Genomic DNA, 18532 nt, shown 5'->3' with positions numbered 1-18532 from the left:
TCAGTGCTCCAGAAGTGCACTAGTTTATGGTAACCCCCCAGGTGAATTCCACCATTATATCCTGGACACCAGTATGTAGACTTCTTCTCTACTTCCAAGCACACAACACATAGGCGATTGTTATTCTGTGGCAATTTTTGAGGACATGAGAGGTGCCTCCTGCATGAACTTTTGCCCCCTACCCGCCCGGGAAACAGTTCATTTAGCAATCCTCTAAATATACTGACCACAAAGTCTCGTCTTGGTAATGGCTTACCAGTGTTCTTCATGTACAGGATGTATGCAACATATAATGCCATTGTTGTTACTTGAGTCATCAGTCCATAGACTGGTTTGATGCAGCGTTCCATGCCACCCTACCCTGTGCTTATCTTTTCATTTCTACGCAACTGTTACATCCTTCATCTGCTCTAATCTGCTTGTCATATTCATACCTCGGTCTACTCCTACCGTTCGTACCACCTACACTCCCCTCAAAAACCAACTGCACAAGTCCTGGGTGTCTTAAGATGTGTCCTATCATTCTATCTCTTCTTCTGGTCAAATTTAGTCAAATCGATCTCCTCTCACCAATTTGATCCAGTATCTCTTCATTCGTGATTCGATCTATCCATCTCACCTTCAGCATTCTTCTTAAACACCACATTTCAAAAGCCTCTATTCTCTTTCTTTCTGAGCTAGTTATTGTTGCATGTTTCATTTCCATACAGTGCCACACTCCAGACAAAACTCTTCAAAAACATCTTTCTAATCCCTATATCAATGTTCGAAGTGAGCAAATTTCTTTCCTTTGTCTTCCTTGCTTGTGTTAGTCTGCACTTTATGTCCTCCTTACTTCTTCTATCATTAGTTATTTTACTACCCAAGTAACAATATTCATCAACTTCGTCTTCATAATGGCATATCTAGAAGATTTGAAAATTTTGCTTCCAGTACCTTCTGGTCAGTCTGGAACAGGTGGCATGGTAAATGCTCTTATCTTTATTATCTATACCTCCCCATAAAGATAGTGTACTTATGAATCAATAGTGGTTTCAGTCCTTCATTTCCCTTTTGGCTCCTCACAACATTGTCCTCAGCATGACATCCAGTTGTGAGACAAACTGGTTTTTGTGTTTTCTTCTGAAACCAGGAAATGTTTCAATATTGCTGACATGAGTGCATATTAATACTTCAGGTTGATAGGTTGATATCAGAAGGGAAACTGGCAACTAAATGTAGCTGTCTCAGTTGAGACATACGCATGGCCAGCTGCTGAGTATGTTGCAACTAGCACAAGACAGCAGGATTAAGATGCTACTTTGGCAACATTTTACATTCCATCAGCGTTGGCCAGTTGGAGGGTTAAACCCCATGCAATTCACCCTTAACCTGCCCAGGTATAACTCTGGGGCCTTCTGTATTGAATGTCACTACAGTGACCATTCAGTGAAGCAGTTGGACAGGCTGCCCCAATTTATTTAAGCATAACTCTGTAAAACAAATGTTGATGATCAAACACTTCTGAGTGGCAGAAGGGAAGTGAAATCAGTATAATTCTGTATACTATTCACTATCAAAAGGATGGTATGGTTCAATCTTTTACAGGTACCTTTGTTTATATTCTAAATAATATTTTTTATAACCAGCAACTTTAAAGATTTAAATAATTGTGGCAACTATTGATGATCGATTGATGTTTGTTGTTTAAAGGGGCCTAACATCGAGGTCATCGGCCCATAATGGTACGAAATGAAATGACAACTTAAAAAGTCCAAAATCCTCCACTGACCAGAATTCAAAGCGTGAGGACGAAGAATGAATGGATGGATATGAATTTAAAACGATCAGTGGATCTGACCCACAGTGCCTCACGTGCACAGAAGCTGGCACAAAACAATAGTACAGTATTACTGACCAAGGGACTGCTTCTATAGCATGATGCTGAATCGATTATGCTTATAGTCGAAACGGGTCCAAAATCCAAGTCATCGGCCCCTCATAATGGTATTTATTGCTAGGAAAGTAGAACCATGCTATGTGTAATGTTGTGGTACTAATCAAAAGTAGCATAGACTTGCAGTATTCCACACATTATGGTACTATTCACAGGTAGTGTAATGCGCACATGTAACACAGACCTATGGTGTTTCGCACATTGCGGCGCTATTTACAGGCAATGCAAACCTATGGCCTTCTTCACATAAGTGGACTAAGCACAGGGACTCATACTATCCCGTGGAATTCCTCACATAGTGGGAACTGAGCATAGGTAAGGCAGAACCATGGTGTCGCTAATCCCATGGTGTCGCTCATATAGGGGTACGAATCACAGGTACTGTAAGACCCACTTCCTGATTCACACACTGTCACTACTAATCACAAACCTATTGCGTACCTAACATAGTGGTACTGCACGCAAGTAAATTCGACCCATGGTGTTCCCTGCGTGATGGTACTAATTACAAGTAGTCTCATGGCTCTAATTGGATCATCCCTTGGTCTCCCCTTTTAGTCGCCTCTTACGACAGGCAGGGGATACTGTGGGTGTATTCTTCCTCTGCGTCCGCCACCCACAATTATATGTATCAAGCAATAAAAAAGAATAAGGGAAGGCAAATAAATTAAATACCAATATTAAACAAATGTCTGTATTTTTAACAGATAGATCAGTGTATACAGGGTGATATAAGTAATATATATATATAATAGAACTTCAGAATGAGTCATTTTCAGGATGACTGTTAACATACAAAATAAATTAAGAGTTATGTCCTACTCTCCATATAATATATACAGTACAAAACATTTATATTGCATTTAGCTAAATAACATAAAACATACAAATAAATACAAATTGTTCATTCATATTTTACACTCATAATTTAAATAACATTCACAAGGTATGATTCAAATTAACTATTGTTTACGACAATGGAAAACTCAAGGGAAGTTCCTTAAAGATACACAATATATTTAAGTCGTATAGAAATCCCAGATTGGGAAATTTGGCACCAGTGACTGTATCTCATCCCGCTGCAATTCTTCTATAATCCCACTCTCAAAGGTACTTTGATATTTGATGTCCATCACATAGAACAAAATTATTCAAGACTATCCAGTGTAGCTTTACATGTCCAATAAGAACAACTCTTCTACTATTACACACAGTAATGTGCTTCCTGCCATTATTCTTTTTGTTTTGAAGATATTTATGCCAAAGTAGCAACTTAGAACTTCTACTCAAAACTATTCAGAACATCTCAGTCACTGCTTACAAGTGGAACAATTTTGAGCTTAGATTACATTAAAGCCTTTTTTTTACCCCTTTCTCACACATATTTTGTAATAATACAGAATAAATTCACACATATAAGATATGAAGGACAATATGCACATCTGTTGGAAAATTGCATATGGCACTGAAAATTATTCAAAAAAAATTTTTTTTTTTACATTTTTGTGATGTTTAATATATCTGTTGCATGTGTTAAAGAGGTAAATTGTAGATACCTTGAATATAAATAAGTTACATTTTTCCAAATGAAGAAGTCCATCAAGAGTTACAATATCTTCACAGTATCATCCATAATAAGATTAAATAACTTAACCCTAATCAGTCTTATTTGCAATTTTCTATCACATCCAGACTTGATATGTGAATAACACCAATACTGTCCTCTTAAGTGCACAAAATAAATACTAGAACTGATGCTCATGCTAAAGAGACTGGGAGACAATGAAGAGGTGTATATAAAATAAAGAATTTCACATAATACTAACATATGATATAATTATGTTTTTACTTGACTTTCATTAATAAAAAATTCCAGACAAGATGACAAATTTGCAGAAGTTTCAACATTTAGAAATATTTGAGCATAGAAAATAACATGTAATGTTTTCTTTCCTTTCAAATGGGATTTCTGAAATGTAATGAGAAAAATGAAAATAAAGAAGTGGAAACGTGTGGGGGAGGGGGGACAAGTGTATTCATTATAATAAAGTGTCAGTACCAGATGATACAAAGATGAAACTCTGTATGACCCAAAATAATGTTCCATGATAAACGCCTTCTTCTCTGTTTTAAGTCAGAGAGACACTTGTTTGTTCCTTGCCTATACTTACATTCTTCTCAGTTTTGAGAACCATAATTGCAGAAATCAACATAACACCAAATTCACAATATGTCAGACTATCATGTACAATATGAAAACACTGTACTTCATTGCTACGGTAACATGGACAGCAAATGAGCAATAATTTCAGTGTCATTTGTTTTGCCGCATACCGCATCATTGCCGCATCATTTGAAGGAAAAGCTGTATTTCCAGATGGAAGTGTACATTATGATCTAATTTTCCTAATTTCATTTAGCAGTTATTTGGTTATGCTCAAACAAAATGTAACATAAGTTATAACAAGTTGTTAATAATCTTCAGTAAAGATAAATTTAACAAGCACTATTAACATACACAGAGTGAAATGGACACCCCTTAATGTTCAAGTGATTAGTGACTAGTATAAATAAATGACTGATAGTACATATCAAGTAAATAGCAACAACTTTGGATTGTGTTACTCTAATAAGACATAGCATGTATTTGCCTTAACTTGAGTTTATTTCACTCCAAACATTTGCATGCAGAACTAGTTTATTTTTCTATCCATGTTAGTTCATTAAAATTCCCCCTACTAAAAGTTTTCTAAATGTGTCATAAGCGAGTGCAATGTTTAATGTTTGTGTGACAGAATAGCACCTAGATAAGGATCTGATTAGCATTTGACTGCTTTACAGCCAATCTTATCTATATTGGATGGAAACAGATATCACAAACACAATTACTTGAGAATGTTCATGCCTGAGCAATAAGTATGTACAAAGTATTTTAAGGAAATATTTCTTTTATATCTTGGTTGCCTCTAAATTATTGAACATTTCTAATTTCTTTCATTGGGAAGTGTAAACAGCAGTTCGTTTATGAGAAAATAAAATAAGGCTAAAAGAGAAGGCATTCTGCAGTTCTGACTTTCTAAAAGTTAAAGAGTGACTAAATCACTCACGATTTGACAAACTGAAAGCCATAAAGTGGGCTTGGATGATGTAGTCCCCATCAGATTATTTGAGTTCTGAGTTGGAGTAAAATCTTACAAGTAAAATGTTGCCTGAAAGGATATAAAAATGGAAGTGTATATCTCATTGTGTTCATGAAACTATTCCTCTGTTTGTCTATATGAGGTTATACCTGACTAGATTCCTTAATATGTTTTATCATCAAAAAGCTTTATGCCAGCACTGGATTGAAGCTTTCCATTTTCATTTCAAAAAAGGATATAGTAGCTACTGATTTAGTCCTAAATGCAAAGAGCAGGCACAAAGACATTCATTCCAACAAATTACTTTTCTGCAAATGACATGATACCTTCAAGACATCTTTATTTTAATTTTGCAGTTTGCATGACAGAATGCAGACAAGAATTCTCAGAAGCCTCCAAATAATAGATATAAAATTTTTAGACAAGTTCCAGATTACCAAAGATTACCAACAACTTTATCATACCAAAGCCAATGACCCCAGTCTCCTCTAGTATTTATTCTATGATACTTTCTTTATCTTGACTCAGTGATCACTCTCGCAGGACAGTTGGAGAGGCATCTCCTCCTGGCCTGGATGTGTGTTCGTCAGGATGAGACCCTGGCTGCCTGTGGTCTGCGCACTACTCGTTGAGCATTATTCCCACTATCACTGGCAGTCTGTTGGGAATTGTGGATATTTCTACTAGATACTTGTGGCAAATTGCCTGTGTACTCCTGAATATGGTTCAATGTCTTATCAATGGCACGTAGTCGTTTCTCCAGGCTTGTTGTCCCCAGAATTCCAGCCTAAAATCATAGGATATTAAATTACAGACAAAATGCAATTAAAACTGGAATGCAAAGTATCTTATAACAAGAATACAGCAACATGTACTTAACAGACACTTACAGTATGCTTAAAATTAAATGGAATATCAGGAGAAAAGTCAGGATAGAAAAGATTAAAATTATGTTTACATGTTGTACTGAAAAAAGGCTGCAAAAATTATTTTAAGATTATGTTTAGTCTTAAATGAAAGATAGATATATTTTACACTATACTTTAACAAGAATATTTTTGATTATATATCATAAGTATGTTTATTTTTGCATTGATCACCACCTGCATTTTACCTACTATGTATTGTGTAACAGGCACATAAATCAATTTAGTTTTTTTCCATAGTAAATTAATCCACCTCAAGTTCAGCTGACTGTAGGCTGCCAATAAAAGTTCAAACTGAACTTCTTAATTGCTCTATAAATTAAGTGTTGTTATCAAAATCATACATTGGTGTATGATTATACAGACAATGCCAATACTAGCAGATGTTTATCAGCTAATGAATTCAGCTTGTAAGGTGTATCAATAAAAAATATATATCTTTCAAAAAGGTAGAGAAAATTTTTGGTGGGGTTGGTTGGCTGTTGTCCTTAGTTTTTCAAGGATTGACAGCTATTCAATTTGTGACACTTAGGAAATCTTTCACTTTCCTAGTTTTCATAACCTTGCCTCTTCTCTCCCAAAACCCTCAATCCTTGAGAAGTTGGAGTTGTTTGCTTTTCTTCTGCAGTTCATGTTTAAAGAAGAAGAAGAAGAAGAAGAAGATGGTGATGATGATTATTATTATTATTATTATTATTATTATTATTATTATTATTATTATTATTATTATTATTATTATTATTATTATTATTATTATACCAAGAGGTACATCTCAATGCTGCAAATTCAATATAAGTGCCTTTATAAACTCCCCTATCGACAAAAAGGTGAAACTGATAATACCTGAACTTGGAACTTTAATCGGAAGATGTCACCACTGAAACATTAAGTAATTGTGTTATGGTGAAGTTTCCTAAACTGATTGAAATTCTCCTTGTTTTGTTTTGCTATACATCAAGAAGTTTGGACATTTTTCTACAGATGACTCTACCAAAACTATGGTCATGCACTCAGGTGCAAGGTGAAAGAACTTACAACTTAAAGAAGTTTAGTATTTCTAGGTTTTTATAACTGAATCGATGTTCATTTATTTTTGGATTGGCAACACTTCTTTTTCTTTCCGCCAGTTTTGAATCGGGCCAATCATAAAATTTTGTAATTAATTTTCAACCAATCCTGCATTTCTTGTTCACTTTGAATTTACCAATAAAATTTGAGAGGGCAGGTATGGATTAGTCTTGAATTCTCTCGAACCTTCCCTGAGGGTATATAAGTTGCGGCCTTTCGAGTTTCCTTGCCAATTGATCGTCGTCTTTCTGAGTGTGTATGTTAAGGCAGGAGGCGAGGTGGCCTCTTTCTTCAGCCAGCTGAACATCTACAAGGTAATGGCCACATAAATTCTATCTTTCTTGCTTTATCCGCCAATTAATCCGAGGGGAAGGTTCGAATCTTTAATTATGTAACAAACTTTTCTAAAAATGTAAATCTTCTTTCGGCTAATGTAAATATTTCATAATGTTTTAACTGTAAATCGGGGACAGAGAGTGAGTTACCCTCTCGAGCTCCTCTTCATCTTGGTTTGAGGTGACTACGTTTTGATAACTGTTTTCTGTTGTAATGTATTAAAGTAATTTCCATGCGAGCCACCTCAGTAGCTTGGGACTATCCCCTGTTTCATCGGCCAAGAGTCCTGTAGGTTTTAATTTTTTCCATTATCGGGAGCGCAGTGTTCGCCTCCCTTCAGTTTGTGTTCGGGCCGTTATTTAACCTGTTCTTTTTTCACAAAGGCCCAGTAGGTTGGGTACTAGATACCCCAGTGTAAACATATTTCAATTTGTAAATAGTGCCTTGAGAGGCCAGAGATTGTCAGATTTTCATGTAATGTTGACCTGAGTGGGCTGAAGAAACTGAGACCCTGTTAGCTCTTTTCAAAGCTTTATAATAGTGAAGGGTGCCTCTGGAAGGCTTGACTTTGTAATTTAGGGACCGAATGCTCTTGAATTAGGGGATTTCTACCCTTTACTTAATTAGTTCTCATTTGGAGTTGTGTTCTTGAGCTGGTAGCTCAAAAAAGAAAGAAAAAAAAAAAAAGTAAAACTAGGGGCTTGAAGCCCACAATTGTTAAAATTCTGAATTTTGGATTTTTCCAAATCTGGTTTCAAGATTGCTAATTGTACCTGTCATGTTGTTATTTGTTAATTTTTGAAATTCTAATGAAACATAACCTTAATTAAAGTTTTAATTCAATTCTTGATGTTGTAGTTGGACCCATTCAAGCCTGCACCTTCTTTTACCTCTCTCTGCGTTCCACAAATACCCCGGAACAATTATTATTGTTATTGTTATAATTATTATTAAGGGTAGCCAAAATGAAACTGAGACTTTAGTATGAGTGTCATTATTCAAAGAAAGGGAACATTGCACATGGATCAGTGGATGGCTACATATGCTAGGAAGAAATCTAGTATTGTCAGAAAGTGTTCTGTGTGGTTTTTGTACAGGTGGAAGCAATGTGTCTAGGTACAGTTTTGCCATAAATTCATCCAAAAGTGCCCAGCGTCGGTTATTCAGTTTATGGTGGTAGATGGTATTAGCGGAACCGACATTTACAAAAGTACAAAGGATGTGCACAAGAATGAATGAATATCATGCAGTCCAGTGTTCAAATTGTGTTGGGAATATCATCATGGACGAATAACGACAAGCCGAAACTAGATCAGGCACAGTGAGCAGCCTGTTGAGTGAGGAAAAAGAGAAAAAGAAAACAATCAATGTATGCCAGTTCACAAGATGAGTCTGAGAAGTAGTTGACGAATGGCTCCAGTGCCAGCTACAAGTGTTGTTTACTAGGGGGTATTCATCAAGTGAAACCACTGGGGACACTCCTTGAATAAACAAAGCAACTGTATTTAGGCAAATATGTCACTCATACATCACTCTTTATTTCCTGTATGTTCATGTATTCCAAACAATAAACCATTTCAGAAGCCAACAGTTTCATCTGGGCAGTTTAACTTACTATGTATTATATAACAGGCATGTAAATTTTTTCCCCACAGTAAATTAATCCACCTCAAGTCCACCTCACTATAGGCTGCCAATAGAAGTTCAAACTAAACTTCTTAATTGCTCCATAAATTAAATGTTATCTATCAAAATCATACATTGGTATATAATTATACAGACAATGCCAATACTAGTGCACTTGCTAACATACGTGTAGAATGATAGTAATGTAGTCTTTAAGAATTGGAAGGGAAGGGCAAGGAAGGCTAGAGAAAGAGAGAAATGGCTAAACAGAATAACAGGAGATTAACCTTTAGATGCTGTCCCAGAGGAAGGATAGCCAGCAGCCACCAGGGCCAAGATGGACCATCCGTTAGCTCTGACCAGTTATCTTCTATTGGAGGCATTTCACCAAATGTGCTAACAATCTCCATTTGTACTGCAGTAGACATAGACGAGAACCACTGCCAGCCTTTCCGATGTACTCTCTCGTGTAGCTCCTTAACTCCTAGAAAACACATAAATTACATTCAGTTATTAATTATTCTTAATTACTTTTGCTGTTAAGAAAGATTTTAAATACTTATCACAAAAGGAATTTGAATCTAATTTAATAAATAGGCTACATTTAATCTTAAGCCGGACCTGCGGTGTAAGGGTAGCGTGCCTACCTCTTACCCGGATGTCCTGTGTTCAATTCCTGGGTAGATCAAATCAAATCCTAGGGAGTTTTTCATTTTCACATCCTTTGTGGACTTTATACAATTAAATTCTTTTAGAATTTTATCTTACATAAAATTAATTTAATCAATGGAGGAATTTGAAAATGAATTTTAAAAATAAAACAAAAATGATTTTATTAAGCCAAAAAGGTCACAAATGCATCAAAAGGGACCTTCCCTAAGTAACAGAACACTTGAAATTTATCTACCCTTGATTAAACCACTGTCGCACATAAAGCAAATGACAAGATCAGCAGTATTTGCACCATCGGCTAGTATGAGTTTGAGTGTCTTCTGGAGGTGGAGGTTCCATCTTAGGCCACAGAGATTGGTGCACTCTGTGAGGATGTGGGTCACGGTGAAATAGGCACCACAAGAACACACTGGGGGGTTTCCCTCTTCGAGAGGTAAGAGTGCAGAGATCCTCCATGATCTATCCTCAACCTACACAAAACTACGACCTCTCTCCATGAAGGCCGGAAAGAGGATCACCACACGGTCCTTGTTTTCTTAATTTCTGAGAGAAATTAGAAATGTGGAAGTGACTGTCATGGGAGACTTTAATGCAATGGTGGGATGCAACAGAAAAGGAATGGAGAAGTAATTGGATATTTTAATGTGGAAAGAGGAATGAAAAGGGAGAGAGTTCAGTAGGTTTTTGTGTGAGAAATGGGATAAGTGTGGGCTATATATAGTTCACGAGGAAGAATAGTAGAAAGATTACATGATATGGATGAGAAAACAGAAGGACAAAGACAGTAATTGATTACGTTTTGGCAGAAAGAGCAAATCGTTCACAGTAGTTAGATGTAACAGCCATGCCAGAAGTAGCCTTTGATGGAGACTATAGAGTAGTAGTGGCAAAAATAAAATTAGCAAAAATAGTGAAAATGAAAGGAATAAGAGAAAAGAAAAGAAAAAGATATGGAAATTAAAAGACATGGAAGTAAAAAAAAATTATATAAAATGAAACGACATATGCCCAGAACTGAGGTGGAGAGTATAGAAGCCGAATGGGACATGTTCAAGAAAGCGTTTGTAAGCTGTACAGAGAGTGCTTGTGGCAAAATAGCTAAAAAGAGTGGAAGATAAAGAAACCCCATGATGGAATGAGAGGGTAAAGAAGCTGTAAAAATAAGAAAGCAGGAAATAAGGATAAAATGGAAGAAAGTATCAGGTGCAAGAAAGTAGTAAGTGAAGAAAATCTGAGAAGGATTTACATAAGAATTGGAATAATATGTGCATAGCAATAAAAGGATACTATATGGACTCATAAGAAAGAAGAGAAAAACAACTGATGGTAGACTGTCACTATTGTAACAGCCGGAGGGTTTAGAGGGTTTCATAGACTTACTTATTAAATTGTTTTCGGTGTTTCAGCTAACCTCCAACTGAGAGTGTGAGTCAACACAGCACCATCTTATAACAGAGTATGCATGTGACATCATATACTTGGCACAAATTTTCTCTTAACTTGATGCGCTGTTTCAAGGGTAACACGGGTAACTCGACATAGTGAGTGAGATTATTGAAAATTATAGGATGAAAATAAGCGTGGAAAAGAATAAGACAATGGTGTTGACTAGAGGAGAAAAAGAAGAGAAAGTACAGTGGAACCTCGATTATCCGTTCCCGGAAACTACGTTTTCCCGGAATATGCATTCAAATTACGTGGTCCCGCGAGCATCGTAATTAAATAACGTTTGAAAAAATCCCGTATTATCCATTCCTTGAAGAAACGATTTCCCGGATCAACCATCCAGAAATTTCAGTCCCATCAACACTACATCCTCGATCAATCGTTTTTTAATAAACTGTATGGTATCTCACAAACGGATGGCTATGGCATACTTAAGGATCTTGGTGATAACACCCCGTCATTGCGATAATTAGAGCAAGTACTGTACTGGAAAAGTGATTGGCGGTGAACTTGCATAAGGGACCATCTTAGCATCGCATTAGGGTGTTAATGTTCAGAGAATGTCGGAAATCATAAAGCAGAGAGTGGCCACAACAATATTGTAAGGAGACACGGCGCATTTCGACAGCTCTGCTTGAAGATGGAATGAGTTTCGTCAGATGTTCGCACTTATAAAACATCCACATTATGTCCAGGGTTAGATGTTTATATTTTTACTTTTTTTCGATCCTACTGCCGAACAGGTTTTCAGCACTTTCGTCAGGGCACTGTAGAGTAACTGGGCTTTCAGGCAGGAACTGAAACTGCTCCTTCTTAACACAAATTTAGTATTTTAATATTATCGTACATGATTATGTTAGCGAGACCAGAACAGATGTTGCACCTTACATTAAAAAAGAAAGCCATGGGAGGTCTTGGGATTCCCTATTACTGTTTTGGTCCTAATGTAAGACTGGGAATTTTACGTTTTCGTGTTAAAATGCCAAAAACCGCAGTCGTTTTATTTGCGCACATTACATTTAAATGGTTTGTATCATTTCCACCTCGTACTGACATGTGCAGCGAGTGCGCTTTCTACATGACCTCTAGGTCACGAATAACCATAATTTCTGAAGTTTTGATGATATATTTTTTTCTCTTTCCAATTTGATTGGATTAGTGACAGGCAGAATCGAATATAATGCATTCGAGAACTTTTGAGAATCGATACTTACATTCAAAACCTTGTTTGCGAGTTCAACATAACCTTCAAAAGTCGATGTAGGCCTAATTTAGGCGGTACAAAAATTCCAGAAACTGACTCCGAACAGTATACCGGAGACCAAATTGCAATGAAAGATTAAGAAGAGAAGGGATTTCGCCATCATGTTGCGCACTTTTGTATCTCATGTGCTTTATTTTATTAGATGAGAGAATTAAAAACTACATGTGGTCGATTGTTATTTGGCTTGGCGTTATTAGACTTTTCGAAGAGTTTGGTTAATAAAGTTGCTGAACTGAAAAGTTTTCACGGGAAACTGACGAAGATTCTCCTGTAAATCTGAATATTAAGTATCGAGATTTTGAACTCGCGTACCGGTAATTAATGCGGTTTTGCGGTCTAACATGCCTGCCTCTCATCCAGAGGGCTCGGGTTCGATTCCGACCAGGTCAGACAATTTTACCTGGATATAAGGGTTGGTCCCAGGTCCACTCAGCCTATGTGATTACCTTTAATTGAGGAGCTATCTAATGGTGAGATGGCGACCCCGATCTAGAGAGTGAGGAATATCGGCCGAGATGATTCGTCACACTGACCATGTGTAACCTCGTAATCTGCAGGCCTTCGGGCTGAGCAGCGGTCGCTTGGCAGGCAAAGTCCCATTGGGGCTGTAGTTTGGTTTGGTTTAGGAGTTTTTGTAAGATTATAACTATACATATTTCATTTTTGTGATGTTTAGCCAAATTGTTGATGGTTTTCATTCATTGCCAGTTTTTCCGTTTTCCTGTGTTGTACGTTTTATTTTCAGGGTCCCTCGAAAAATGGAGAATTGAGGTTCGACTGTAATTATAAAAATAAAAGGACAGAACCTTGAAATTGTGGAGAGCTTCAAGTACTTGGGAAGTGAACCATGCTGGACACAGAGATCAGTAAAAGAATTCAACAGTAAAATGCATTCTACCAGAGTATGAGAAACCTGGTGTGGAGGAAGGAAGTACCAATAAAGTGTAAATAGGTGAGGTGTGAGCGGCTGCAGGGTGACCTCGATAGTGTTGTGAGATGGACGGTGGGCAATGGTACGTAGGTGGATCAAAAGGTTAGTTGCACTAATGCGCCGCAGCAGCGCGCTGTGTGTCGCAAACGTGGGAACAGCGGAGAAAGGGACAGACACTGCCCACACGTCTGTTAGGCAGGTAGCTGTGGTGTCTCGTCTAGTATTGTGTGAATAGCGGCCAAATGCAATGGCGCGTCAAGTGGACGTTCACTCCAAATATGAGGTACGTGCGAAAATCCGATTCCTATGGGCCAAAAGGAAGAATTGCACGGACATTCATCATGAAATTAGTGATGTGTATGGGGAGCGGGCCATTTCCCGGCAAGGTATCGCAAAGTGGTGTCAGCATTTCAAAGCCGGACGCACGGATATCACGGAAAACCATAGCGAAGGCAGGCCCTCAACGTCCAGGACCCGTGCAAAGGTCAACAGTGTGAATGCGATCATTAGACAGAACCGGCGCATTAAACTGAGAGTATGCTATCACCATTGCTATTCATATTCCTACTGAAGATAGGGTGTAGTGTTGATCTTCCATTTTGAAAGCCTTAATGTTCTTTTAATCCTTCCATCCTTCTTCTCATTCTCTTTTCTAGTACCGGTACCCATTTTGTATTTTTGCTACCTGAGGTATGAGTGTCATTACTCGATAATCTTCTTGCCCTCATTCTTAAATATAAGTATTATTACTCATTTATTCCAGTCATTTGGTCTGTTTTAATTTATATCATCTCCAAACCTTCTGCTCCCTGACCCCATATTTTACCTTTGTTTCCTTCACAATCCAGGCCAGTGAAATGATGCTGATGCAGATGATGGAGACCAAGATAGATGGAGGAAGGGCAAAAGGGAGACCCAGACTAAGGTGGTTAAAAATGATCAAGAACAGTATAATTAGAAGAAACCTCGACTGGAACACAGTTAAGGAGGAATAATGGTGGTTGTATAGAGGAAGATGGAAAGGTGCTATAAACATCCTAGCAAGGCATGAGCTGGATGAGGGAAAAAGATGATGAAGATGATGATATAGTTGAGTATCTTTCTTCAAGAAGCTACATGACATTTTAAGTAGGTACTTACTGAGCAAATGTTCTGAAGAAAGTGGTTGATCTCTCAAGAATTCCACCTGTGCCGTATCATAACCATCACGTTCCCCACGAGCAACCACCCGGAATCGGTGAGCTCCAATAGTGGTAAGTATGGAGCATCCATCACCCAGCAATACCCAGTCTTTAATCTCAAGCATTGTGCCAAAGTCTGCATAACTAGAAACAGAAGAAATTAATTACATTATTAACATGGATAGATAATCTGAGACAAGAAAATATCAAATGATGAGGATGAATGATTAATGATGACTAATTAACCTTTGCAGCTTTTGACAATATTAATTACCCTCCGTTATATAAAAATTTACCAACAAGACAAGGTACTGTTTATTTTCAAAATGTTTTTTGCTTTTTAGGAAATGTTTAACACTATGAGCCCAGTTGAGTCAAGATAGCGTCCCTACCCTGTGCCAGCGCGATTTAAACTCTCAGAAAAAAATCACAGTTCTGTCAGTTTTTGCAATATAAATAAACAAATTTATATATATATATATATATTCTAGAAAAAGTAGACTATCACATGAAATCAATTTAAAAATGTGTATCTTCAGCATTGGAAATAAAATCAGGCAATAATATTGGTATATTCTGGTATCCTTGCTCACACACTTGAATTTCTAATTCACTCAGAAAAGTTTGATAGTTTTCAGTCACTGAACAACAGAATTACACATTGCTATTCCCAATACCTAGCTTTGGTATGGTAAAACTCAAAACATTCTCCTATGCAAAGACCTACGTCATATTTACAGCAATATACGGTCGTCATTTTCTTCACAACACAGCTGATGTTGTGTTTGGATTTGTCGTAGCAAACCTTGCATGTATGCTGCAAGTGTCCTTCCTTCCTCATGCCTGCTGCAGTTATTCTATATGAAAAATAATCTCTACCTACTAGCCTTCCCACAGATGGTGCTCATGATTCTTCAGTAATTTCAGCAGCAACACTACTCACCAAATCATCTGCCAAACATTCACAAAATGTTGATAGGGGAAGAAAAAACAGGCATATTCACAGGAGCAATATCTTGTTTCCATTGTATTCCTGTGCTTCTCACCTCCCTTCGTCTTTCTGCAACTTTTTCTTCTGGTGATGAGGGGCTTGTAGATTTTAATTTTCTTCTTCACAATCACTTTCATACATATCAGAATCTGAATCGTTTACAAGTTCTGTGATAATCTGTTCACTTATCCGTGGGCTGTATGCACCCTTAGGATTTCCTTTACTTGTACTGGGTCTGGGATCCATATCTCAATATACAGCATAAATTGACTACTTGAGAGATGATTGCAGACTGTTGACTTACTATATTTTCATTCATACATTCGTTAGAACAGGCACACATTAATTTGAGCTTATCAAACCAGGGCGTGCGAGGAGTACCTATATCAGCAATTAGGTAAGATCTAGCTGAGCGCACATGGCTATGAAACTTTGCACCACCAATCACTATGGAAAACACTACTTATCAATAGTAAATGAAATCAACAACACATTTAAACAAAGATAAGGAAAAATTGTAATTCGGAATCTGGATGTCACTACCATGAATTAAGGTTTTCTTAAATTTCATGTCAATGCTTACGTAGGGGGGACTTGGAAAATTTGGCAGTATGTTTAATTTGGCACTATTTTATGTTTTAATTATTTCCAACTTATCCGAGTCATTTTTGTAAAGTTCAAGTGTGCACCAACAAAGTGCAGCATCTCTCAAATGTTACGGATTTTTTGCAGAGCGTTCCGAGTGCTATGAGCAGCTCTACGTGGGAGCATTAGTTGCTCACAGTTTGATGTCCACTGAAAGCAAGTGGTGATTGTAATACCGGGGTTGATTTTAATATTATAGTTTTAATAGTAGATTGTTGGGAGTTATTTATACATCATGCGGATCAGTAGTGATTGATTCTGAAGATTAATTATCTGTATATAAGGTAAGCTCAAAAGTTTCTGCATAAATTGTGTTTAAAAGGAATAAGAGCTTAACGTAAATGTGATTTGTTTTGATGGCATGACGCACTTGCTGTCGCTATGTTCATTTGCAATGATTACAAATTATGTTATTTTCTGACACCTATGGGCCACAAAGCGTACTATAAGGGCATGTTACATTGGCTGTTGTAACCACAACCAAGGTAAAAGACTTATCAAAGGAAATGAAAGAAAAACAACTAAGAAAGATTTCTTCCCAATATTTGGTGTGTGCTACCAGGAAACTCTGTCCATGGAGAACATCTGCAATGGCTTCCAAACCAGAGGCATTCAACCTTTCAACAAGAATGCTCTTTCTGAGGAACCATCCTAGAGCAGTGCATGGCATGAACGAAGCGCAACAGTCAGGAGGCGGTATGCGATTGCATTAGCGATTTCCAAGAGAGCGCCAAAGACATCATGCAGCGCCGAGAGCTTGAGTGTTAGACAGTTTTGCTTCAGCCTCTACAAGTGTAAGCCTAAATGATGATGAAATGAGAGAGAATCAGGAGAAGACCAGCTCAAGTGGGATGCAACATTGACACAACACGAAGCACGTCGCCAAGTGGAGATATCTGCAAAACATGTGATCAGTCATTCGAGGAGGACAGCAACAGTGAATCCTGGATTCATTGTACAGGTGTCTGGATTGGTCTCATGAGATTGGCCAAGGACTGGATAGATACCGACGGAATTTTAAATGCAATGAGTGCATGGAGAAATGACGAAACTTAAGTATACATAATATCTGAAGATTGTTAGGTTAAAAACGGTCAATTTAAAATAATAACACTATTGCCAAATTTAACGAGTACTATTGGCAAATTATCCTAGTGACTCGCCAATTTACACAAGTGTGTTGTGATTAATTGTAATTAATGTATGAGGCATTTCTTTTATTTAGCTTTTGTTTTAAAATTCAGATTCTTATGGGAAAATGTCTGAATGTAAGTACCTAATGTATAAGATTATGTAAATATATTTTGTAACTGTAAAACCAGCTCAATTGTTAAAATTACTGCCAAATTTGCCAGGTCTCCCCTATTATTCATAATTTTGAATGAGTATCATAATTTGTATTTTTGTATATTCTTAATTTTGAATGAGTCCCATAATTTGCATTTTTGTAACAGTGGCTGTATTTTTGTTTAACTTTCTACTAATTAAAGAACCAGTGTTGTTCTTGCAACTTGCCTTTTCCTTTTAACTATGCTTTCTTTATTTATACTACTACTGTTTTAAGCCACTGAGTGATCAAACTTAGCAAATACGATGGTTAAAGTCAGTCATGTGGATATCAAATAGTGACTGAATTTACTTCCCCCGGAGAGTGTATAACTTATTTATGCATTGTTTGTACTATTGTAATTTTTTATTTTTGGTTATTTTGTCATTGTAGGTGAGTATGATCTTATATAATCCTTTGCAGCTATCTAAAGACTACTGAAAATTTGAAATCAATATAAAAACTAAAAATAGTGATCAACTTTACCCCAGTTTATGGTAAGTCTCAACCAACTTTCACAATTTCATTACAGCTGATATTCTACTCTGCTCATAACTGTTTCAACAAAACTCATCTTGGATACAGCTTTGATATCACATTTCCTTAGGTAAATTAGAAGTCCCCTTTATTATTAAGTTACAAAGTGGGAGAAGATGCTTGAATTTACTTGAGCAAATATAGTGAATGTCCTTCTCAGACTTTCAATTTCTGACTCACCTCTTCATGCCACACTCCAAATTGACACAGGCTGCCATTCCAAACTGTCTATTGCCACTGTCAACACAACGTCGAACCATGACACGGTATCGTGGTTCATACACGTAGAGCGGACAGGTGACGGTGGGAAATGCCGTGGTGCAAACAAACACAGGGATGTGAGGCCCATGACCCAGCACAGACAACTCTTGGTAGTGTACTAGCTGCCTCGAAGCATACTCAGCAGGCAGCAAGATCCGTATAGCTCGATCTACAAACTCCGTAATATTCCTCTGGTTTGTGGCAAGATACTGAAAGAAGCAAGAAAAAAGAAATTTGCAGTTTGA

General features: G+C 37.2%; 1 protein-coding gene across 1 annotated transcript in view; it reads right to left on the bottom strand.

Annotated features, from left to right (window-relative positions):
- Nucleotides 1-3415: 3415 nt before the first annotated feature.
- The window catches only part of LOC136857867 (LON peptidase N-terminal domain and RING finger protein 3), a 109155-nt gene continuing 94038 nt past the window's right edge, over nt 3416-18532 (bottom strand). The window contains exons 6-9 of the mRNA XM_067136882.2: nt 18207-18496; nt 14486-14670; nt 9320-9516; nt 3416-5863 (exon numbers count right to left, since the gene is read on the bottom strand). Of these exons, the coding sequence (XP_066992983.2) occupies nt 5663-5863; nt 9320-9516; nt 14486-14670; nt 18207-18496 (873 nt within the window). The 3' untranslated portion in view covers nt 3416-5662. The remainder of the gene's footprint in view (nt 5864-9319; nt 9517-14485; nt 14671-18206; nt 18497-18532) is intronic.

The sequence above is a fragment of the Anabrus simplex genome, chromosome 1 (genome assembly GCF_040414725.1).
Source record: "Anabrus simplex isolate iqAnaSimp1 chromosome 1, ASM4041472v1, whole genome shotgun sequence".
Lineage (NCBI taxonomy): Eukaryota > Metazoa > Arthropoda > Insecta > Orthoptera > Tettigoniidae > Anabrus > Anabrus simplex.
The sequence above is the reverse complement of the archived record's forward strand: the minus strand, read 5'-3'. Positions and strand labels throughout refer to the sequence as shown.